A 25,353-nucleotide genomic window follows, 5' to 3' on the forward strand; every position below is an offset into this window, starting at 1 on the left:
GACTGTGAACCTTGCATATAATTAACATAAAGTAATAGTTAATTATACCTGTATGTAGTGAAAGAACTTTCTGTATTAGATTACAGGCTGGTGTGGTTTAGGGTTGCCATATTTTGAAAAGCAAAAAAAAAAGGACACATTTGCTGACTTCTATTTTTAACTATGGATTGGTGTGACGACTCTCATTTTACATACCCATGAAAAAGAGGAAGTATCCTGGAAAAAGAGGACATATATGGCAATCCTAGTTAGATCTGACTTAAACTTTATAAGTTTACATGTTTAAGTATTGTTTATCTGGAATTAATCCTTACGTTGTTTTGTTTGTTTGCTAAGACTCATTATTTTTGTCTGCTTCTATTTGTAAGCAATTTTTAAAAATTGACAAGCTTAGAGGTTGTGATTCAAAATGGCGTCCAATAGTATCCGAACCTTGACAAAACCCTGCTCCTTGATCTCAGGAACCATCAAGATATCATATGAGGTGTCCAAATGCATACCGAACAAAAAACTTGCCAAATATATATACATTAGTCAATGTGGGATACACTCACCTAAACATTTCTGCCACTTCCACAGTTGCCAGCCAGAAACTGTATGAATTAGCATAATAGTTGCAGGTCCCTCGACCATGACACTCAATGAAAGGAGCGGAACGGAATTCTTCCAGGCAGGAACCAGGAGAGGCCAATGCCTGTCCAGATCCCTCTGCCCCGGCACTGGTATGCTAAAAAATAAAGCAGCAAGGTCAGTTTAATTGGCCTCATTCACACTTAATGCTAAGCCAAACTATGGCTTACCATAGACAAGCAATTGTGCTGGTGCACAGGGAGAAAACCGTGGTCACTTTTGCTTTGCGGTAGCTCCTGCTGCAGCCATGCTACCAGAAGCTAAACCATGGTTTGGGCTCAGTGTTACATGGTTTGCCTGGAGTGTAGAGGGATATTGGTGGGTGGGGTTTGAACATGGCTCCTGCCCCCTCCCCTCTTTAAGCTCACATGCATTTGCCCCAAACTCATGAAGAGAGCTTGGGACATTATTATGGAAACTTTCAGTGAAGGTACATACCATCATAAAAGAATAACCAATCCATAGCGAGTTCCAGCCTTGTGGACAAGGTGGGATTTGAATGGTCTGGCTGTGGATCGCTATAACCATGGCAGGAGCTTCACAGACAGTGCAGCTGAAGGGGGAAATATTGGGGAAGGAACAGTGTTAAAAGACCTGCTGAATCAAATTAAAAATCCCATCTAGTTCAGTGCCTTGTGTCTCACTGTAACCAGTCAGAAGTTCCTACAAAGCCCAAAAGCAGGGCATGAAGGCAATAACCCTCTCCCGCTGTTGCTACCCAGCAGCTGGAATACTGCCACTGAACATGGAGGTTCTATGTTGTGGCTAACAGGCCTCTCCTCAATCTCCTTTTTGCTTCATCTGCCTTTATGCTAACTCTGAGTGACAGTGCAGTTTCTGGATTGTTTCAATTGACTGCTGGTTCTATTTTATTGATTTTAATTTGCACCAGCTGCCCAGTGCGCACGGATAATGGGTGACGCAGAAGTACCACAAATTAATCTCTAAGCTACTTATTGTGGACTTATTATTATTTATTAAGTTTCTATACCACCCTTCATCCAAAGTTTACAGGGTGGTTTACAATACAAAACCACAAAACCACATACAAAACAATACCCACGCCATAGTTTGACCCTACATGTTAATTGAATGTGGTGTGAGGAAGACCTTTCTTTTGTCTGTCTTGAATCTCCTGCCCATCAGTCTCTACCCATCACATATTAACAAGCCCTCATACATAAATATACAGCTCCATAATGTTTTATATAGCTTTATGCATCAACATCTTCATCTAGACAGCTATTTGAAGAAAGCAACTAAAAGACAGAAAGAACATGCTTTTTCTCTGTGTGTGTTTGGATCCGAATCCCACTTTCTGCCTCACCGGCTAATGAAGGGTTGGATGTTCTTTCCGGTTAAAGGCTCCATGCTCATTGGCATTGGCTCAGGGGTGGAGAGCCAGTAGGAATAGTCGTTCCGAGATGCAAAATTACAGACATTGTTGATGTTGCAGAACATGAAGGGCATGGTGCTGAAACGGCGGAGGCAGCTTCCAGCAGTGCCTGGCAAACAAGAGACACAATTTTATAGGCATGAGGGGGTGGGGGGAATCTTCCCCACTGTAGAAGGTCTTTATATAATGCCTAACCCAGCTTCCCCCATCCTTGGTCCCAAGATGTTGCTGGACTACACCTCCCACCAACCCCAACTGTTACACATGCTGTATGAGGCTAATGGGATATGTAGTCCAGCAACTCCTTGGAACCCTAGGTTGGAAAAGGCAGCCTTAAGTGCACCATGCAGAAGATGGTCCAGAAGATGCAGTGCAGGCCTAAAGGATTATGTATTTGACTTTTGTGACCCCCTCCTCTGCCATGGATTTACTTTGTGGCTACAGGCAAATCCCAGCCTCAGTTTGCCATCTGTAAAGTGGGATTCAATCAGGTTTCCTGTGGATTGACATTTGTTCCAATTGTGCAGTAAGCTGCGGGTTTCCCCGGGGAAAGCGGCAGAACAGAAAGAAACACCTGTTGGAATGGCGACTTGAAATCATGGGACAAACAAAAGTGTGGCTGGGCCCTAAGTCCATATGATTTGTTTTGTAGCATTAAATTTATTCTTTGCTAAATTGCTGATTTCTGCCTTCTTTGTTGCTTTGGATAGCCACATGTCGTGGATGCTTCAGTGGGGGCTGGACTAGATGACCCTTGGGCTCCTTTCCATCTCTACAGTTCTAGGATTCTACTGCCTACACACACACACACACTCCAAAGTTTTGCATTTGATAGTAAGTGGGTGCCTGTTGTAAGCTGCTTTGGGTACTCTGAAAAGGTGGTGCATGAACAAACTGAATCAACAACTCAATCACATTCCCAGCAAAGACTATGTCTCACCCAAGTCCTGCCCGTGGGCTCTCTCGTTCCCCTGCACGTAGAGAAGAGAAAATCCATTGTAAATCTGGGTGGTTCCTTGTGGGCAGAATGGCGTGTCTGTTGTCTGGCTGTGGCGAGTTATGAGGAATCCATGAGCAACTGAAGCAGGCCCAGGAAGACCAGGGGGGCCCTGAAGTCCATCTGGACCAGGGGGGCCCTGCGAGCCTCGTTGACCTGTTTATGCATGACAAACAAAACAGATTAATTCCCCTGAGAAAGATGCAAAGATGTATAATAAAGCAAAGGCATGCCACACAGAAGTAAGTGTGGCTCCTCTGAAACAAATGTCAAACAGTAGATAGGCTGAATCTCCACTATATCATTTGACTTTAAGCAGGCTTGGCTTCCCAAAAAGGGTCTGGGAATTGTAGTTTGTTAAGGGATCTGAGTGTTATTAGAAGGCCCCTTGACCAGAGTGCCCTAAATAATTCTGAATTGTAGCTCTGGAAGGGAATAGGGGGCCTCCAAACAACTCTTGGCACCTTTAGCAAACTACAATTCCCAGGATCCTTTGGGGGAAACCATGACTTCCTAAGCAGCATCGTAGTGCTTTAAATGTATCATGCAGATATGGAGGTTCTGCTGAGGAGGCTTTTCTTCATGTCCTAGTGGTGGGTAAGGCAAGATTAGACAAACCATGGTTTCTCTGGTTGCACCTAGGCTATGGAACTCCCTAACTACTCTCTGTCCTTTTCACCACCTAGCCAATAATATATTTAGGCAGGCATCTGACATGCTGGGCTCTGGTTTTCAGTTGGATTGGTTCATCTATCAGTGATGGCCAAACTTTGCCCTCCAGCTGTTTTGGGACTCTCTCGTTCCCCTGACCACTGATCCTGTTAGCTGGGGATGATAGGAGTTGTAGTCCCAAAACAGCTGGAGGGCCAAGTTTGGCCATCATCCATATCTGGTTTTATTATTCTTCTCGTTTTGGCTTTTGCCTTAGAACTGTTGTAAGGTGCCCTGCACCTGCCAGTCCCTCTCAGAGCAGACTCTCTGAAAACAACAGACATGGCTAATGTATGCGCATTGATTTCAATTTGGCTACTCTCAATGTAATTTTATTGGATGCAACCTACTGTCTAGAATGGGAAGGTGATATATACATTATCTGCAATAAAATAGAGGGAGAGAAAGAGAGAGCCACCGACTCAGAAGAAGGTGAATGTGCTCTCCCCTAATAATTTGTTCCCTTCACTCCACATCGTCTTGTGCAATTTCAGCTGAAAAATTCAGCTGAATTCAAAATCTGCCTGTTTAGGGTTCAACTACTGTACTTTCACAGTTTGGTACCAAACTACATTTCCTATGTCCAGTTCATGCACATTATCACCTTCCCCTCAAGCACCCTAAAGACATGTCGCTTCCTACTCTGCAGTCTTGATGGAACCTCCTCCTTGCACACAGTGCTTCTTTTCCCCACCTACAGCAAAATTGGGGCAAGTTCCTCCCCTCCAGCACATGTACCTTAGAGTGCACATTAACCACAAAATGCTGCAGCAAAAGTCACCTGGAGATTATTCACTTAAATTTATCCATATGCATTCACCCACAAGTTCCCACTCAGCCATGAAGCTCACCGGGTGAACTAGGGCCAGTGACTCTCAGCATAGCCTACCTCACAGGGTTGCTCTGAGGACATAATGCAGGGAGGAGGAATCATGATGTAAACAATCAATCAAACAAACAAACAAACAAACCTTTGTACCCACCAACCTAAACAAAAGAAAACTTTAAGATACCCTGTTCCTTAAGACTATGGCAATTGTTACTCAGGCAAATCAGATTGCTCCGCACACCATGCGCCTGTCGCCACCCTCTCACTGAAATTCTCTTCAACATGGATGGAGCGCTTACCATACCTTGTTGACCTGGAAGTCCTCTCTCTCCTTTACGTCCTCCTGGTCCATCAAATCCGGGAAGCCCATCTCGTCCAGGATCACCAGGAAGACCGATTGGGCCTAGACATGTGTATGCACAAACAAATTGTAGTAGAATGTCTGCAAATATGCCTAAGCAGTCAGCAACTATAGTATCATAGTTTATTTAATCCTGGGAGCTGGCCAAATGTTAAGCTACGCAATTGTCTGTTTTATCTGAGTTTCTTATGTCTCCAAATGAGAAATTTACCTGGTAATCCTGGAGGGCCTGATAGTCCAGGTAGACCTTTCATTCCAGGCTGCCCTGGAGGACCTGGTGGGCCTGGGTCACCTTTTACAATAATTGTTTGTCCAGCTGGACCAGGTATCCCTGGAGGACCTAGGACAAAGCAAAAGCATTTTTCAGTTTTTACATCACTAACTGGTCCTCCTCTTAATGATTCATTAGGGGACAGGGGTGCATCCCACAAGGGAAAACATTTGCACATGCACATCCCACCAAAGGGAAATTGATTAGGTCCATCAGGGGCCCAGCAGTCCTTCCGTTGGATCAGACTGAAACCATTCAAAGTGTGACCAACTTTGCTTCAAAGGTTCAAAGACTTTCTGAGATATGCCCTACACTGGAGCAGACAAGTCATTCTGACCCCATAGGAGACTTTTGATTTGTGACACAAAGGGCTTTTGTCTTTTCACTTTTTTTACAGCACACAAGAGAGACTCAAAGGCACCTGACATTTAGAACAAAGGACAGAGGAAAAACCTTTTCTCCAAACTGGACTCAATGACAGTGAAATTCAGCCTGATCTGGACCTGGTAGAAAATCTGCCCCTTTCTCCTATGCCTTTACTATGCTAAAACTTTGCATAACTTGGTAGATCCCCCCCTCCTTCTTCTTGATTGATGTTTGCTTGAGAAAAGTTGAAGAGGTGGCACATGATAGACATTTATAACATTATTTTGCATGGCATGGAAAACGTAGCTAGAGAACAGCTTTTCTCTCTCATAACACCAGAACCCATGGGCATCCAATGAAACTGAATGTTGCAAGATTCGGAATGGATAAAAGAAAGTATTTTTCACATAGTACATAGTTCCAACTATGGAACTCGCTCCCACAGGAAGCAGTGATGGTCACCAACGTGAATGAATTTAAAAGAGGATTAGACAAATCCATAGAGGACAGGGCTGTTGATGGCTACTAGTCACGATGGCTATGCTCTGCTTCCACAGTTGGAGAAAGCAATGCTTCTGAATGCCATTTGCTGGAAACCACAGGAGGGGAGAGGGCTCTTGGGCTCATGTCCTGCTTTGGGCTTCCCATAGTTGGCCACTATGAGAACAGGCTACTGAACTCAATTAACCTCATCCAATAGGCCCTTATTATGATCTTATTTGTATTTTGAATATGGCTCAAGTATCTATATAGTACAGGGAGAGGGAACCTGTGACCTTTCAGATGTTGCTTGACCACAACTCCCATCATTCCTAACCACTGGTCATGCTGGGCTGAGGCTGATGGGTGCTGGAGTTTAAAAACCTCTAGTCCTGCTGTAATCCTCACTTTATAATCTTCACTTTAAGGAGAATATAGTCAGACTGGAATGGGTTCAGAGGAGGGCAATGAAAATAGTTAGAAGTATGGAAAACAAACCCTATGCATAAAGATTGAACATACTGAGTATGCTGCTTAGCCTGCAGAAGACTTAGAGGAGACATGATAGCTTTCTTAAAATACTCAAATACCCAAAGAGCACCCGGAAAGATCAAAGGCTTGCTCTCTACTGCCCCAGGGGGCAGGACCAGATCTTATGAACTTAAGCTGTCAGGTAGATTTCGGATCAATGGTAACAGCAACTTTTTGATTGTAAGAGCAGTTTGACAATGGAACCAATAACTTAGTGGAGTGGTAGGTCTTCAGTGGAAGTCTTCAAGCATGTGGGGGAAGCTCTAGCTCTGCGTTTCCTGTATCAAACAAGTTAAACTAGATGACCTAAAGCCCCCACTGACTCAATGATTCTGTGGCTGTATTTGCATGTCACATTAAGCTATCAACTATGATTTACAATGCACAAGCGAATCAGGCTTTCATTAGAAGTGCCTATGATTCCAACTAGAAAGAAAAGTGGGAGGCATTTAAAGAAACTGGTGTGACTGCACAAGAAACTTACAGATGAGCTGAGATTTAAGTAGGGCATTGTAAGAAATGGAAGAAAGGGGGAATCATGAAGGAAGAGTATACACAATTAGCCAACAGTTGCTGGGAGAAGATCAGGTGGGCCAAAGCTCAGAATGATATGATAGCCATCTTTCAAATATCTGTCACAGATGGAGCAAGTTGTTTTGTGCTGCTCCAGGGTTTATAGGACCCAAAGCAACGACTTCAAGTTACAAGAAAGGAGATTCCAATTAAACATCAGGAAGAACTTTCTGATAGTAAGAGCTGTTTGACCCCTTAAAAAGTGGGTGGACTCTCAATCATTGGTAGTTCTAAAGCAGGGGTTGGATGGCCATCTGTCATGGATGCTTTAGTTGTGTTCCTGCATAGCAAGAGTTGGCGTGAATATCCTCAGGGTCCTTTTCAACTCTACAATACAGTGGTACCTTGGATTAAGAACTTAATTCGTTCTGGAGGACTGTTCTTAACCTGAAACTGTTCTTAACCTGAGGTACCACTTTAGCTAATGGGGCCTCCTGCTGCCACTGCTGTGCAATTTCTGTTCTCATCCTGAAGCAAAGTTCTTAACCCAAGGTACTATTTCTGGGTTAGCAGAGTCTGTAACCTGAAGCGTCTGTAATCTGAAGCATCTGTAACCCGAGGTACCACTGTACTATGATTCTGTGATACACGCTGGGAGGAACAAACCACAATCTCTGACTTAACTTTACATCTGAATCTGTTACTAGGGTTTGGTCCACCCCAAACAAACTATGATCTGTAATCCAGCTCCTCATGTTGGCTTCCCTACTTTCTGAGAGGGGAGCCTTCAGCAACTTTCCAGCAGCTTCCTTGTATATGAGTTTTCAAAAGGCTGGGTGGTGGCAGCAGCTTTGATGGCCCAGTTACTATACTCTTTAAAGCAGAAGAAATGCAGCAGACCAATTCTTCTCCAATAAACATCCCTGCCCTGGTCAAAACAAGGTCTCACAGTTCGTTTTCTATTCTGCTTCAGCCACACAAAAAAACACAGTTCCTACCTGGAGATCCAGGGAGTCCAGGGTCTCCTCCAAGGCCTGGTGGTCCTGAAGGTCCAAGGGGCCCCTTCATGCCTGAAAGGCAAAAGCTGTGCAGTTAATGATAACCCAGTGGAATTGAATGATCTGTGCTTCGATTTAGCAGCATTAGCACTGCATGAAGCAACTCTATCTCCTGCCCCAGATATCTGTTTCTTTAGCTCAAGGGACATAATTTTTATCTGCAACATTTATGGCATCATTTACCTGTAAAGGCCGAAATTGGTGTGGGGAACCTCAGGTCCAGGGGCCAAATTTGGCTGCCCCAAGGCCTATTCAGCCCTTAGAACTCTCCCTAGACCGAACCCCTCACTGGCCCTGCTTACACCCCAAGTGTTTCGCCTGGTTGGAAGGTATCATTGAACTCTGATAATGCTTCTTGCTTCTCTGGATTAAGGATAGAGGTGGGTGTAGAAAATAGCCTACTGTACAGAGGTAGAACATACATTCATTGCTCTGCCCACTTTCTCCTCTGGCCCCACCCACCATTACTACGTGGCCCTCAGAAGGCTGCCCAGAAAATGCCTCCCGCTTTGAGCTGAAAAGGTTTCCCATTCCCTCCCTAAATGGATTGGGACATGGCTGTCAGATGCACTGTAGCCATCTCCCAGCTGAAGAATCTTCCCACAATTTAGGACCTGCTTTGGAAGTAGCTGTTGGGGGAGCTTTCTTAGTACTGGTGCTTCATTTCTACAATTGCCTCCCTCAGCAGGTTCAACGCTTACCAATTAGACCCAGAAGTAGGCAACACTATGTTTTCCTGAACTTGTTGGACTGACTCCAACTTCCGACTAGCATGACCAATGCTCAGTGGTGATGGGAGTTGTAGTCCAACAACATTTGGATGGCACCATGTGGGCTCCCCAGGTTATAGGATAAGACAGTTTTATTGTCAAAAGCTTTTATTTTATTTTAACATGCTCTGGTGGCTGCAGTGTTGGTTACCTTGTTCATTTTTTTCTACATAATTCAAAACGGCATTTTGACTCAGGTGGTGGAAGCTCATCGTTGTTGTGGTGGCCTACGTCTTCGTGGGAACCAAGTCCTACAGCAAGGGCTCCACCACTAAGAAGGCCCTGCTCCAGGTTCCTACATGATGCGCCATGTTCACAAGGTGGGCCCACAACCTCATAGATTATTGTTGCTTTATGCTGAAGTTGTTCTAAACTACTTTTAGTATTTTAATATGCAGCTTGTTGCAAAGCATTTTAAGCATAAAACTGCATGCATCCACCAGGATCTGGACTCTGCTATTACAGCAGATGAACCTGTCCAGAGCACAGTCTAGTCTTGTTGTGTGGGATGAGTTTCAGTTGGTAAGGCTCAAAGATGTGGAGACAAGGTGCTTGCAAACTCTGGACCTTTGACCCTCTTGGCTGTTTAAGACTATCAGTGAGGGGCATATGGTTTTAGCTTGGAAGAGGCCCTACAGAATTGCCTTTAATGTACCTGGGAATCCTGGAACTCCTGGAACACCAGGATCTCCTTTCATTCCATTCAGACCAGGACGACCAGGATCACCCTAAGACAACACAGTTGTGGTTATTACTTTCATAGGTGTGTATAGTACTGCAGCCTAAATCTCTTTCATCCAAAACCAACTGCTGCTATAGAAACAAACATTTCTCCCTTTCCAAGAACTCACTGGGCGTCCAGGTAGTCCTTGGTCTCCTTTCAAACCAGGCACTCCGGGTTGACCTGGCTGGCCAGGGTTTCCCTTTTCTCCTCTTACTCCTCCATTTCCGGGGGGTCCACGGGGGCCTTCTGAACCAGGAAGACCTTGATATTGCAAAACACAAGTTCTTGGGTTAGAATGACTTGGTCCCCTTGCGAGTCACCTCTGTTATAATTGAGGGCGAGTGTTTGGAATGAACTTGTTCGGTTTAGTGATGTCCACTGAATTAACTCAGAAACCTCTACGCTACATGGTTATTGTTTTTGTTTGTTACTATGTTACATGTTTTGTATCGCAAACTGCCTTGTGATTCTCAGATGAAGGGTGGTATAGAAAACAAACAAAACAAATAAATACACCTGAAAGAAGTTCCCATAATTTCTGGGTGAACTGAATGTGAATAAAGTTTGTTTTGGGGTAGAAAATGATTTCTAGCTCATCTTCAAGTTCATTCATTTAAGTGATTTTCTGCACTTTCGGCCTTTAAGCTTAAAGGATGCAATTCTTGCAGGAAATATACTAAACAATTCAATTGTTTGTGTATTTTGCTGTTTTCTTATGTCTTCTTAAGTATATTATATACTTCAGCACAGCAACTTGGAACATTCTGAAGCCTGGAATCCACACACTGTGAACTGAACTAGTTTGCTTTGTAAATGCATGAATGTGATCTGGAATTTGTTCCCTATGGAGCAAGAACTAAATCCTTTTAAAAATGGACTTTCTGAGCTCTGGTATGGCCTATGCTAAAGGGTCGTCTTCCTTAGGGCTGTGGGGAGATGTATTTCCATGCTCCAGGTGGAGCTCTGAAAGGACCTGGCTGTTGGGTCTTGGGATTCTGTTGCCATCTCCTGCCATGTACTAGATAAGCTTGCAATTTTGAGTTTTCCCAAGGAAGTCATTTCAGATTATTAGCCTCACCTCAATCACACCCATTCACCCAAATTCAAATCTTGTTTTTCTTTACACAGTCAACTTAAAGCACTGAAAAGGTATGGCCTTTCAGCAGGGGTGAGGAAGCTGGTGTCTTCCAGATGTTGGACTACAACTCCCATCAGCTCCAGTCAGGGTGGCCAATGAGAAGTGATGATGTGAGGCTGTAGGTCCAACAACATCTGGAGGGCCATAGCTTCTCCATTCCTATCTCACAGGTGGAGGGAATTGGGACTGAATCCTGGTGCTCTTGGTGAGCTAGCAAACTTTTCAGTGTTTTGTGGACTCTCACAACCTATATTGGGCAGAAACCACTTGTGGGTCCAGGTGAAAGGAACGGGAATTGAACGGTGCCATGGTGAAGGTAAAATGACACCTTCAGCAATATAGAGAACAGGTACACTGCGAGAGACAGGGACACATTCCATTGTAGACTTCTCCTATGTTTGTATGACTCAGGACAATTTTTCATGAGAATGTAAGATGCAGGAATGAGATTCTCAATTTATTATTTTAGCCACATTGATAAATACAAGATCATCATTAGGTAGTAGCAGACTCAAATATAAAATGTAGTTTGTATCTTAAATGAAAGCTCGTTTATGAAACAATAAATAACTCTCTGATTTACAGTCAAGATAACACTTTAAACAACCAATGCAATGTAGTTAAGCAAACTGACCAAGGTAAGAATCTAACCTGGAGGACCTGGAAGGGTCAGAGTTCACCAAAGCCCAATGATCGATGTTAGAGGGGGATATCAGACACCACACAGTGCAAAATAAGATTATTAGTTAGAAGTAGTACAGAAGAGATATTGATACTAAACAGTGCAAACCATTTCACCAGCATATTTTGTATTTACAACACAGCAAACATGCATAAAAGGAGAATGCCCCCCAGGTCAGTATACATAAATAAAAATATGTGTGTATAACTTAGCATAATTTATATATAGATATACAACTTATTCTGGTGATTAGGCTGCTATGACCAATGTGAAGCAATTCACGGAATCTAAAACTTTGTTGAAGTTCTGGTTTTAATAATGCAGCCTGAGGCTTGCTATCTATTAGTTCTACGTAAACAAAGACAAGTACTATTGCAACCATTTCACTGACAGTGCTGCATGAGGGGGCAACCTGGTTAAAATAAGTTTGCCTGTGATTTTTCCATTTGCATCGCAAGGGGAAGCAGCCTCTTCTTGGACCACAAAGTGCTTCTGGGCAACAAAATGATTTAGAAATTTGAGGAAAAAAGCAAAGTAATGCAAGGCTCAATATAAAATTAAATGAATAATCTGAGCACCAATAATTTCTTATTCATGAGCAGAACACTGGTTAATTATTAATATTTTGTATTTGTTAATATTCAAAGATATTCATGGTTATACAGTCATACCTTGGGTTGTGAATGCTGCGGGTTGCGCCTTTTTGGGTTGTGGACCGTGCCGAACCCAGAAGTACCGGAACAGGTTACTTCTGGGTTTTGGCGCTCACACATGCGCAGAAGCACAAAATGACGTCATGTGCATGCGCAGAAGTGCCAAATCGCATCACGCACGTGCAGACGCAGTGCTGCGGGTTGCAAACATGCCTTCCGTATGGATCATGTTCGCAACCTGAGGTATGACTGTAGCTGAATACAACTCAACAGTATCCAGCTACCCATAAGCATTTATTAATATCATTTAATTACTTAGTTAATAATAAGATCAATAATATTTTTTTAAATAGCACAAAGGCCTACTGTGTACATCTATTAATATTTAAATTATTTCCAGTTCTTCCTGCTGATACAAATTCCTTTTTCTTCTGTTAGGCCCTCAACACAGAACATGTCAGTGAAATATTCCAAAAATATACATACTCCATGCAACATTCAATTATAAAACAGAGTTTATATATGCATATGTAAGTTTTATCTCACTCATTGTTTCATTCTCTTTATCCTTTGACAGTCATATTATATTAATATTAAACAAAGGATGAGGCTAATGTAAACATTTTAGAATATAATAGAATGGAAGTTTTGCTATGGCTTTAAATAAGGACAATTTCAATGGTTGGTCCATGTTGCCCTACCAGGGCACCATAGTACTGAGTATGGCTTCTCAACTATCTTTTTTTTTTTTTAGGTCTAATTGTAGATTTACTCAACCACAGATGGTTGCTATATTAATTTAATGCCTGGAATTAAAACAGTGTTTTTTGGCTGGGGTGAAGACGTTTTGCTTTTTAAAAGCCATCACAGCAAAACTTTCAAGACTTCATCCAAACACATCTAATACTTAGGTGTATGCCAAGTCATTCCTATTCTATGGAACAGTGTTAGAAGTATTTTAATGAGGTCTGACTAACACTACATTAGAACAGAACAGCAACAATGTTCAGTGAAATCAGAGCAGAGAAGAAGGTTGTGGAAAAACAGCACAGCCATTTGCAAGTCTACTCTGAAGTAAGTTTCTAATGAGTTCCATGGGATTTACTTCTACGTAACTCTGTATAAGACCAAAGTCTAAGGCTGTTACAAACAAGGTACACAAGGTTAGTAAAATAAGTTCAACTACAATATGTTAAAACGAGATCTACATATTATGGGATCCATAGAAATATAACTTGAGTCGCCTGTTTAGTAGCAATGGTTTGGGCACTGTCCTGAAATTTATCCAGCAGTAATGTGCAGAGGGATAAAACACACTTTGCTACAGATCAGCAAAAGGTATAGTCTTAACTTTTTTGTTTTATATTAGCATCCTGCTTCACTGCAAAATCCTCATGAAATAGTAACAGGTTGAATATCAGGAAAGCAGAGGATTGGAGTAAGGCAAGATATTAACCAGTAGACTATAATAAGGATACATAGACCAGTGCTATTTAATTAATTTTGTAAATTAATTTAAAAAATCTGTAGTCAAGGCTGAGCACTGAGGTAGTGAAGTCTGCAGAAAACAGAAAACCGTTCCAGATGGTGAAATCCTATCTTTTCAGACAGCGTGAACTAGAAGGTAAGTGAGGAATCAATTGTGACCATCAACAGTTTGGTTTTGGTAAAATATCAGAAGCCAGCTTATGCACAAACCCTGCTCACTAAGTGTAAGAAACAGCAGGCAGTGGCCTTTGGTGAATTGGCAAATGGTGGATATGCATTCTTCTAGTCTAAAAAATGAGAGTTTGTCCTCCAATTTTCAAAGATATCAGAAACTCGGAGCAGAGTTTTTTAGTGTGGCTGCTCCTGTTCTGTGGAATAGCATTCCTGTCAAGGAGCAAAAGGCACCTACTTTTTAGAAACAATTGGAGACCTTTCTTAAGCTGGATAAATGAGTCTTTGCCATGAGTGCCCACTGGTTAGGGATTTAATTTTGTTTTAAATATATTTGTTTTTCTGTGTTTTTACCGGTTTCACTTCTCTTATGTGTGAATCGCCTTGAGATGGTGGGTTACAACAGGATTAATAATATTGATTAATTATTGTAATAATAGCAACAATAATAGGAGCACACAACCTTGTGTGAGTGGTCTTGGGTTACACTGCCCATGTGAGCAATGCTTTTGTGCCGACAACATGTCATTGGAACAAGTCAAAAAATGGAAAGGAGCTGTTTGCTAGGCCATGATCCGAAAATGTGAATATAGGAAAATTGGGAGTAAAAGTCTACAAAAATACTTACCATAAATTACAAAAAACAGGGTGATATCCAACATTAATGGGTGATATCCAACAGTTAATGGGTCTACACAGAATATGACCAACACTGGATGACACCCACACACAATCCACCAAGACAATATTTTAATTGTCAAAAGGCTTTAAGTTTGATATGCATGTATAGCACTGGATATGGTCCAAATAAATTTCTCATACACAAAGTATGCCAAACTAGCTCAGTGCCAGGTTAGTTCTATAATGGATATGATGTCGGAAAATGTTTGGCAAATGATGCTGTTATCCTTTCAACCAGACTTCCAATTTTTGTAAGCTGCAGAAAATTGTTATATGGCCTCATGTTCAAGTGACATGTTGAGTTGGAATCAACATTGCAAGACATTGCCCAAGCTCTGACAATGATCTCCATGGGTAGCAGAATTGTCAATAAGAGTCCTGCACTGACTGACAGTGTAGTGTAGTGTAGTGTAGTGTAGTGTAGTGGTTAGAGTGCTGAACTAGGACTTGGGTTTGACTCCCTACTTAGTCATAAAGCCACTGGGTGACTTGGGCCAGTCTCTTGCCTTATCTAACCTCACAGGGTTGTTGTGAGGATAAAGCAGAATGTCAAAGAAGTTTGTATGCCACCTTGAGGTCTTTGGAGAAAAGGTGGGATATAAAATTGATTACTGTTATGTAAGGTTAATGACTTGGCATACCCATCCTACAGACTGAGACATTTGTTTTCATCAAAGAAGTACATTCAAGGGCATGCAAAGTTATCACACTGGAGTTAATGAGCTAACCTGTGGCACCTGGAAGGAGGGGACCAAAAGTTCACCAAGGCCATCATTAGAATGGGGAAACATCAATATGGTTAGATATGTCAATAAGTTAAACGTTTTCACAGTGATCCATCTAAAATTCCTTCTTGTATATTATGAATAGACCAAACTATTATAATCCATAGAATTTTTAAAACAACTGATTAAACTAAAAGAGTTCAGTTTTGTAGGATGGGATGAAATGACACATTAGGAATTCTCACATCAAAAAGCAAGACCATGTAAGGACTGGAGGAAGTCCTTTACTGAATTATGTTATCAATTGCAAGAACTCATCTAATTATCTACAATTATAATGAAGATCAATAGATATCCAATGCGTCCATTGATCTTTCTCCAAGAAACATGTTTACACTGGTCAACTGCATTGTGATAATATATTACAGCAGTGTGGGAGACCTTTGACCTTCTAGATGTTGCTGAACTACAACTCCCATCATCCCTTGCCAATGGCCATGCTTGCTAGGGCTGATTGTTGTAGTTCAGCAACATCTGGAGGGCCAATAACCCCTCACTCCAGTGTTACAGAGACAGTATTTAAACCATTCCTGCCCATTCAGGAGTCCTAAAATGTGGATTGACTTGAACAGTATAACAGTTTGGTCTACCCACACTGGGACATGCATGGTGGAGTGAGATGGATGTTTCATGTTGTACAGTACAGTCCACATGCAATACAAACCAAGATGGTGGGAACAAAGCCACTGAGCCATTACTGGTGTTTTCCCATCGATCACAACCTAAAGAGGCTCCTTCTCTCCTTCTCAGTGTGAAACCTATTTAGGCTCTTATCTGTTTTACTCAGGATTACGTATACTCATTTGGGGAAGGAGGTGGTGGTGAGGAAAGCAACATTTCCCGCCAGGGTAAATCAAATCCTCCTGAATCCATAGGAACTTGCCTATCAACGAAGATCTGTTCATGAGGCTCCTATCCAAGTGCCCCCACCTTTAGAAGTAAGGGAGCAATACTCAAGATGAGTGCTGGGATGAGTGAAGCTTGAAATAGGTGGATCTCTGGTTGAGCCTGGGCTCAGCCGGGGTTCCCAGCTCAGCCAGAGATATGCCAGCATAAGTCCTCCACCCTGGCTCAACGAGCTGAGGTCCCCAAAGTCCCCCCAAAAAAGTGTGGCGGGGGAATGGCAGAGGTGATTTACCCCTATTTCCCCTTCCGGGTAGGATTGTATGTATGCAAAGATTGGTCACATTCTGGCACAAAGTTAAGATTTGTTTATTTGTCCAGGCATGTTAACTTTTGCAGGATGATTAATGCTAAAGCTGCTGTGTTGTTTTCAGGTGCTTTATTTGTTTGATGGTTGTTATTTTAGTTTGGTCTGCTGCTTTTATTCTGTGCTGTGTACCCTGGCTTGGGGTCTGTACTTATGAAGGGCAGGTGATAAAATATCTTTAATAAACAATTTCTGCTAGCAAACAACAAGTAATTCTGACTCCCAACTGTTGCACATTCTATTCTGCCCATTTCCATTTCCTGAGGTTCCATCTGGTTTTGCCCAGACATTTTTGAGCCATAGTGGCTTATAAAAATGTCCTGGATTCTATCTATTTAAACCTAAATCCTGTTTTGGTGTGGCACCATTGTCAAACAGAGCCAGTGTGGCACAGTGGATAGAAGTTTTAGACTAGGGACTTGGGAGATCAGGGTTCAAATTCTCACTCAGCTATGAAGCTTACTGGGTGGCTTGGACCAGTCACTGCCTCCCAGTCTTGTTTACCTCACAGGGTTGTTGTGAGGATAAAATGTGGAGAAGGAGAACCATGTACACCACCGTGGGAGGAAAGATGGGGTATACATGTAATTAATTAATGATAAACCAATAATGCCTAATTAATAAGTAATAGAACACACACCTGTCTGCCATTTAGAAAACCACGATGGACAATGGCTACAGCAACAACTAGGTCATGGTTTGCCAGCTCCACTTGTTGTCAGTTTTAATGGAGTATTTTGGGGACACAGAAAACAGTATGGAAGATATATTAGCTTTCCCATCTTTTGCCAAAGAATGTTCCAATCATTATAGAATTTTTTGTTGGACACCCAATATCAGCTCAGTGGCATTCACCCATCAAATGGGAATTATCAGTTCCAGAATTAGTACATGGTAGGTCAGCAAACAAGACGAGAGGGCATAGAAGGATGAAGATGATGCAGGGGTGTACTGAATATCCGTCGGGAGTTGTGGGACGTGATGGAGCATGGATGAGCATACATGACATGATGATGAATGAAACCATGATAAATTCTGATCATGCTGTGCTGCTAACATGGATTTGATTTCCATAGGTCTTGCAGACAGTGCATATTATTATGTTGTTGTGCACAAGATGGATTTGTTTTATCATGTGGCACCATGGTGCAGGGATGTTTGGCAGATGCAATTAAAAGTTGATTTGGGTGCTTGGCTGGATGATTGCCGTGATGACATGCGGAGGCTTATTTCAAGTTGGCAACATTTTGCAGACAGGTTATCAGTTAGGTGCTCTTTTGTTTTCACTCTTGACATGGGTACCTCTGGTTATTAACTTAATTCGTTCCGGAGGTCTGTTCTTAACCGAAACCATTCTTAACCTGAGGTACCACTTTAGCCAATGGGGCCTCCCGCCGCCATGCGATTTCTGTTCTCATCCTGAGGTAAAGTTCTTAACTCGAGGTACTACTTCCAGGTTAGCAGAGCCTGTAACCTGAAGTGTTTGTAACTCGAGGTGTTTGTAACCCGAGTTACCACTGTACTTTCAGGTAACCTCTCATGGTAAATCAAGGACACCCAGAAGACATCAGGTGAGTGTATTGCAATTTCAGCCGAACAGTATACAAGTATACTGTTCCAAAAGACCAATAACCTGTCAGCAAAATGTCTGTTGAATTTTCTCTTTCTTACCTGGCCTCCCTGGTATGCCTGGTTGCCCAGGGCTTCCCTTAGGCCCTTCTGAAGGTTGTCCTGGCAGCCCTGGAGAGCCAGGGGAACCTGGAAGGCCACGGAATCCTGGACCGCCTGTTTCTCCCTTCAGACCAGGGGCTCCTGGAGGTCCTGAGGGTCCAGGTAAACCCAAGTCACCCTTTTGACCTGTTTAAGGGTGGGGGAAGAGAAGAGAGCATGTTTATAGATGCACTGCAATGTTTCAATTATCAATACTGTATACTAAGGGCAGGCAGACATCAAGCTTGCAGGACCTACATGTCCCACCCCCACCCCCGGATCCTGAGATCCATTGGGCGGAGGTAAAGTGCAATAGGGATCTGAGGCACACAGAAGAAAACCTTATCCCAAGTGAAAGCTGGTCCATTAAAGAGGATACTGCCCCACCAATCACAGTCTGTGCCCACCCACCCATTTTCTATCTTGCAACCAGTCAGAGGTTTTTCTGCTAGTCACTGACTGTGGTCCCATCCAGTGCTTTTTTCTAAAAAAATGTTAAGGGGTACTCTCATTTTCCTACTCATACTGAAATACTGTTCCTCAATGAGGCCAAACTTAGATTCGCAAAATGTTTAGGGGTATGCATCCCCCTGCATCCCCCAGAAAAAAGCACTGGTCCCTCCTACCCTGTCCATTTCGATAGACACAAGCTGTAATTTCTTATACCAAGTCAGATTATGTGTTCAAGAATCATCTCTTTTGAATAGTAATGGTTCTCCAGATTCTCAGGTAGAGGTCTTTGCTACCTGATCATTTTTTAACTGGAGAAATCCATGATTGAACCTGGGACCTTCTGCATACAAAGCATGTGTCCTGCCACTGAGCTATGATCCCTCTCTTTCATAAGTGAAGAAAAATAAACTTTGCCTGAGAGTCCTGGGAGTCCAGGAGGTCCGGGGCGTCCAAAACCTGGTTGACCTAAAATACACAATCACCATAGACAGGTTAGTTATAGATCTGTGAATGCAGTACTTGCTGCCAGAGGCAAACACTTTAAATCCATGAGTGCCTCTCTGGTAGAACTGCCACCTCAAGTGTTTGTATCAGAAAGAGAAAAGAAAACATTGTAAGAGATGGAAGGTGCTGACCTGGTTCGCCTTTCTGTCCTGCTGGTCCAGGAATGCCATCCCGCCCAGGCTGTCCTTTTTCCCCTACAAGGCCGGGAGGGCCAGGGTGGCCAATGTCACCTAAGAATGGTAGAAAAAATATATTACAAATATTGGATTTCATTACTGATCCTCATTTTATGACCTATGGATGCATTCTGAACAGCTACCAAAATAATGAGGACATAGGCATGACCTGCTGGATCAGACCAGTGGTCCATCAGGTCCAGTATCCTTTTCTGGCAGGGGCCAACCAGATGCCTGTGGGAAATCTGCAGGCAGGATACAAGCACAACTTCCCCCTCCTATGGATTCCAGCAACTGGCATTCAGAAGCATTTCTCCCTCTGCCTGTGGAGGCAGAACATAGGCATGGTGGTAAGTAGCCACTGATAGCCTTGTTCTCCCACGAATTTGTCAGATCCTCTTTTAAAGCCATCTATGTTGGTGGCCATCACTGCGGCACCAAGTTCCATCATCTTCACTATGCGCTGTGTGTGAAGAAGCGTTTTCTTTCCTAGTGTCTATGAGAGAGGGAGAAAAACATTTCTCTGTCCACTTTCCCCATGCCAGGCGTAACGTGATAAACTTTTATCATGTTGCCTCTTACTCCCCTTTTCTCTAAACTAAAAAGTCCCAAACAATGAAACCTTTCTTCATAGGGGAGAGTCAATCCATCCCCTTGATCACTTCTGAATGCTTTCCAACTCTACAATATCCTTTTGGAGACGAGGTGAGCAAAACTCAGTATTCCAAATGTGGTTGCACCATAGATTTGTTTATGATCCATCTTTACCTTAAGGCCGTTTGCTTCAGCGATCAAAACGTTCCCCTTACTTTGGTATATGCAGAGAACTATAAAACCTACTTGAGGGGTAAAAATGCTCAGTTCCATCCATCGCTATATTAACAGCATTTTATAAGAGCCAAGCACTCTACCGGTACTTCAAGATAGCTCACAAAATTTGCCCTTGGATTTGACGGTTCTCAATCTTGTTTCTGGGGTACTGTCAATGCATTACTTATCCATCAATCTTCCCCTTTAAAAATTAAGGATATTGGGTTTGGTGTTTTTTAAAAACCCTATAGTATATTAGATTTGTTTCAATAAAACATTATAGTCCCTTATTCCCCTTACCAACCCCCACTGGCTGCCCTCTACGCTCGTGCCTTTTGTTGGTGTTATAGCATTTTCATTTCTGATGTTCAGTTGCTTGGTGTATATTGCTGTTATGTGTGCAGTTTGCCTGAGTTCTTATAGATTCATAGAGGTGGAAGGAACCTCAAACACCATCTAGTCCACCCTGGCTAACACAGGAAACCTACTGCTACAGCATCTCCAGTAGGAGGACCATCTAGCTTCTGCTTAAAAGCCTGTAACAATAGTTACTAGTCCACATCTCCCCCTGTTAAACAGCTTGTACCACCAGAAAGCTCTTCATGTCTATTTCATCGAGTTATGTCCAAATCAAAAATATTTATTATTATGGTCAATGACCAGCATTAAGAGTCATGTCCATCCACTTCAATGGGTCATTGGAGACAGCCCATTGTTTGGGCTCTTGTCCAGACTAAACATATTCAACTCCTTCAACCTTTTCCTCATAGATTTGGTCTCCAGGCCCCTCACGTTTTTGTCACCATTCTCTGGCTATATCCCAATTTGTCAACAAGCTTCATAAACTGTGGTGCCCGGAACCTGACACAGTACTCAAACTGATCTCCCCATCTCCTTTCTTTTGATAAAGATTGCTGATGCCACCAATTCAGAGCACACAAAAAATAATCAAAGCTTGGTTAAATAGCAGCACACAAAGGAATCCTGATATGATCACACCATTGTATCGTAATTTCTTTGTGTTCTGCAATACAATCCCTCAAGTATGCCTCAGTAGTCTGTTAAAAAAGAAAAAAGACACAAGCTGAAAACTGTAGCAAACTGCACATGCCGGTTAAAATATCGATTTTAGAAATTCCCCAATTTAAACCAGAAGGCAGCAGCCTTTGAGTATGAGGCAGAAGGAACCCAGAACATAATGGAACAGAAAAAATAAGTTCATTTCTGTTTCCAGCTTAAACTCTGAAACTCCTATGCTAAACAAGCTTGTCTTTCTATGCCTTCAAATTTGCTCTTATTGAATATCTAAACTCTCTAATGAGTATAAAACTAGTAAAGAACTATCAACATTATTATTATTTTATTGTGAGCATTAAATATCTCAAAATGACTGAATGGTTCACATCTTTCTACCTCCCACACACTTTTTCTGGTGCATGAAGGTTGAATTCACAAACAATGGTCACGGTCTTCTATAGTTGTTCATTGCTACAAAGACAGGTTCTCTCTTGGTATGATATACTGTGATCACAATAATGCATTTATCAGGGAGAAATTTAAATGGTTAAATAGCTCTATTTGACAAATGAAACTCAGCATCAAGTTGCACTTAAATGTTTTAACCCATGACATCAGTTTGTATGAGCAGTATTGGTTAATGTAACAATCTACAGTGGTGCCTCGCAAGACGAAAAGAATCCGTTCCGCGGGTCTTTTCGTCTTGCGGTTTTTTTGTCTTGCGAAGCAAGCCCATTGACGGAGTAGCGCTATTAGCGCTATTGGCGGTTTAAGGGCTAAAAACGGCTTTTTAAGGGGTGGGGGATTAGCGGTTTTGCTGCTAAAATGCTTTTAGCAGCTTAGCGATTCAAAATAAGGGGTTTTGGAGCAAAAAAAAAAATACAATTTTTTTCGTCATTTTTCGTCTTGCGAAGCAAGCCCATAGGGAAATTCGTCCTGCGAAGCGCCTCTGCAAACGGAAAACCCTTTCGTCTTGCGGGTTTTCCGTCTTGCAAGGCATTCGTCTTGCGGGGCACCACTGTATTAAAAAAAAATGGTAAAGGACCCCTGGACGGTTAAGTCCAGTCAAAGGAGACTATGAGGTTGCTGTGCTCATCTTGCTTTCAGGCCAAAGGAGCTGGTGTTTGTCCACAAACAGCATTCTGAGTCATGTGACCAGCATGACTAAGCCGCTTCTGGCACAATGGAACACCGTGAAGGAAGCCAGAGCGCATGGAAACGCCATTTACCTTCCCGTCACAGCGGTACCTATTAATCTACTTGCACTGGTGTTCTTTCAAATTGCTAGGGTGGTAGGAGCTGGGACAGAGCAACGGGAGCTCATTCCATCGCAAGGATTCAAACTGCTGGCCTTCCGATTGGCAAGTCCAGAAGGCTCAGTGGTTTAGACCACAAGCGCCACCCACAATCTATTGTCTATTAAGAGACTGAGAGAAATCAAAGCCACTGGCTTCATCAGTGGAATCAAAATTGGGATTTATTCTCAAAATACTGAATCCATATTCCAAATCATTTACAGGTGAGGTATACTAACTACCTGTCACCTGCATTTGCGTTCAGGAAAAGGGAAAACATTTCACAAATTTACACGTCTCTACTAGAACTCCCTACATAATACTGTTGTGATATTGCTGCCTGATTACTGTTTAAAGGGCCAGCGCAGGGTTTTTTTGTGGGGAGAGGTAAAAAAAAGGGGGTGCTACACTTATATCTTGATACAAGTGCCATGGGTATACCAGCACACAATTGTGGCCATTAAAGGAGTGTTCATAGTTCAAAAACAGGTAAGCTTTGCACCTGCATCTTCTCAACACTCAAGGTAGTGGGGAATATGTAACAATACTTTTATTTGTAATTAATAAAAAAGAAGATTAACAGATATTACACCTTTAAACACATACCTGGAGGCCCAGGTGACCCTGGAACACCTGGATTACCTGGGGGTCCATCAATACCTTTTGGTCCTGGAATACCTGGTGTACCTGTGAAAACAGAGTTTATGCAATCCTCGTCTTTTCAAATACAGCTATGTTGATTCTCCAGGTAAAGCCTGTCCAAAGCAGCTTTCACAACAAAACACAATAACAACTATAAAGAAACATTCTTCTGTCAAAACCACAAAGAGCTGTAGATAACAACAACACAATTTAAAAATACAAACAGCAAAGTAGGAAGGAAACTGTAGTACCTGGTGCAAGAATTGCAATTCAGGCATGGAAAAAGTGGCAAAGCAACGTGATGTTAAAACGTGGTGCTTTTGATTTTATGTATCTTTCTTTACAAGAGCAAATATGTAAAGGAAAAGGCATTTCTGCTTTTGTCTATGTGGCCTTAATAACAGTCCTATTTGTTTTATGATGTTGACAGTGTATACACCCCAATAAAAAGGGAAGCACAAACAAGGCCGGATTAACCAGAATGTTATAGCCTCAGGCTCTCAAATTTCGTTAGGCCCTTCAGTTTCCCATTTCAACAACAATGTCAACTGGTGTCCTTGGGCCCTTGTTCTCCACTTTGCCTCATCTTCCTTCTAGGCTGTTGTGAAAATAAAGAGGAAGAAAAATCTATTATGCAAGTCTGCCACCATGAGCCCCACAGAGGAATGACACCACACTTGACTGCCACAGCCAAAGTGAGGGAAAGGGGAAATCAGTGGAGACAATGATTTATTGCTTGAATACTTTCTCTTTGATTTGAGCAGCTTTGTTAATTTTAGATCATTTTATGACTTTATGATTTATCTACTTTAATATACAGTATATACCACTTAGGGCCTTCCCATCTATCAGCCTTAGGCCCCACAGATCCTTAATCCATGCCTGAACGCAATCAAGATTTACAGCAATAACCGAACATAAACACTCCATGTATTTCCAACCACATCTGCTGAATAGTGTTAAAAAAGTGAAACAGTTAAAAAAGGACTTGGGTTGTTCATTTGTATCAAAAATTATTTATTTTTATTACTATCGTTTCATTATTTTACCCCGTTTCATTTCGTTGGATTGAACCGATGTCAACCCATCTTTACAATTTTTCTTTTACATTTTATATATAAATGTTATATATAAATTTTATATATGCATAATCAGGGAGAAAAAAATTACTTGTTCCAGGAGCTGAAGTGTGAGAACCATGGAGGAAAAACAGAAGAAATAACAGTGAAATTCAATGGAAATTAATTACCTGGGAATCCGGGGAGGCCAGCATCACCTTTTGCACCTGGGCTGCCAGCTAAACCAGGCAGCCCAGGATTGCCAGGAGAACCTTTGTTGCCAGGACTACCTGTATATCCAGGCAAACCAGGGTCACCCTAGGGAAAAAAAGGAAGAAGGGTTCATGCTTGACTGAGGCAAACACGACTAAGGCCACATTCACACCATTCATCTGAAGCACTATGATACCATTTTAAACAATCATGGCTTCTCCCAAAGAATTATGGGAGCTGAAGTTTGCCAAAGGTACAGAACCACAATTCCCAGAGGTCATTGGGAAGAACGATTGGTCATTAAATCACTCTGAAAAAACTGTAGCCCCATGAGGGAAACGGTGGTGGGGGTGGGTTCTCCTAAGTACCCTTAACAAACTATACTTTCCATAATTATTTGGGGGAAACCCTGGCTGTTCAAAGTAGGGTCACAGTGTTTTTGAAATGTATAATGTGAATGTGGCCTAAGAGTATTGTAAAAATTTCAGGACTAGCAAGAGGTGGCATACCAGGAGGTACCCTTTCCCACGCCTCCCTGTGCCATTCCAGAAGCCAATTTCATCAGAAGAACTTCATATTTTCCCACTCTCGGTTCTTTTCACTGTATACTAAAAGTGAACTCATTCTCCAAGTGTGGGTGCCTATGTGTCTTCATCAACATGTCAAAGAGCAGTCTTCTCCCTAGCCTGGTGCCCTGCAGATGCTGTTGGACTTACATGTCCCATCAGCCTCAGCCAGCATGGCCAATGGTTAGGGATAATGGGCAAAAGGTTAGGGACAGCTCCACAAGGAGGAGGCATCAGCAGGCTTGAGGAAATTCCAAGGTTTACAGAAAGTGGACTATGCTTAGCGGGCATGGGGGATGGAGTGTGCTGATAATAGTAGTAATAGTAGTTGCAGTAATAATAATAATAATAATAATAATAATAATAATAATAATAATAATAATTTATTTGTACCCCGCCCATCTGGCTGGGTTTCCCCAGCCACCTTGGGTGGCTTCCAACAAAGATTAAAAATACATTAAAAT

General features: G+C 42.2%; 1 protein-coding gene across 1 annotated transcript in view; it reads right to left on the reverse strand.

Annotated features, from left to right (window-relative positions):
• The window catches only part of COL4A5 (collagen type IV alpha 5 chain), a 132,374-nt gene that overhangs the window by 2,797 nt on the left and 104,224 nt on the right, over positions 1 to 25,353 (reverse strand). Inside the window, exons 37-50 of the mRNA XM_083423348.1 lie at positions 24,302 to 24,428; positions 23,017 to 23,097; positions 19,244 to 19,342; positions 19,023 to 19,073; positions 18,117 to 18,302; positions 9,765 to 9,898; positions 9,569 to 9,641; positions 8,084 to 8,155; positions 5,136 to 5,264; positions 4,868 to 4,966; positions 2,967 to 3,179; positions 1,958 to 2,135; positions 1,069 to 1,183; positions 555 to 727 (exon numbers count right to left, since the gene is read on the reverse strand). Coding sequence (XP_083279474.1) covers positions 555 to 727; positions 1,069 to 1,183; positions 1,958 to 2,135; positions 2,967 to 3,179; positions 4,868 to 4,966; positions 5,136 to 5,264; positions 8,084 to 8,155; positions 9,569 to 9,641; positions 9,765 to 9,898; positions 18,117 to 18,302; positions 19,023 to 19,073; positions 19,244 to 19,342; positions 23,017 to 23,097; positions 24,302 to 24,428 — 1,730 coding nt within the window. The remainder of the gene's footprint in view (positions 1 to 554; positions 728 to 1,068; positions 1,184 to 1,957; positions 2,136 to 2,966; positions 3,180 to 4,867; positions 4,967 to 5,135; positions 5,265 to 8,083; positions 8,156 to 9,568; positions 9,642 to 9,764; positions 9,899 to 18,116; positions 18,303 to 19,022; positions 19,074 to 19,243; positions 19,343 to 23,016; positions 23,098 to 24,301; positions 24,429 to 25,353) is intronic.

This window comes from Podarcis tiliguerta, assembly GCF_965153285.1.
Source record: "Podarcis tiliguerta genome assembly, chromosome: Z".
In the NCBI taxonomy this organism is placed as follows: Eukaryota; Metazoa; Chordata; class Lepidosauria; order Squamata; family Lacertidae; genus Podarcis; species Podarcis tiliguerta.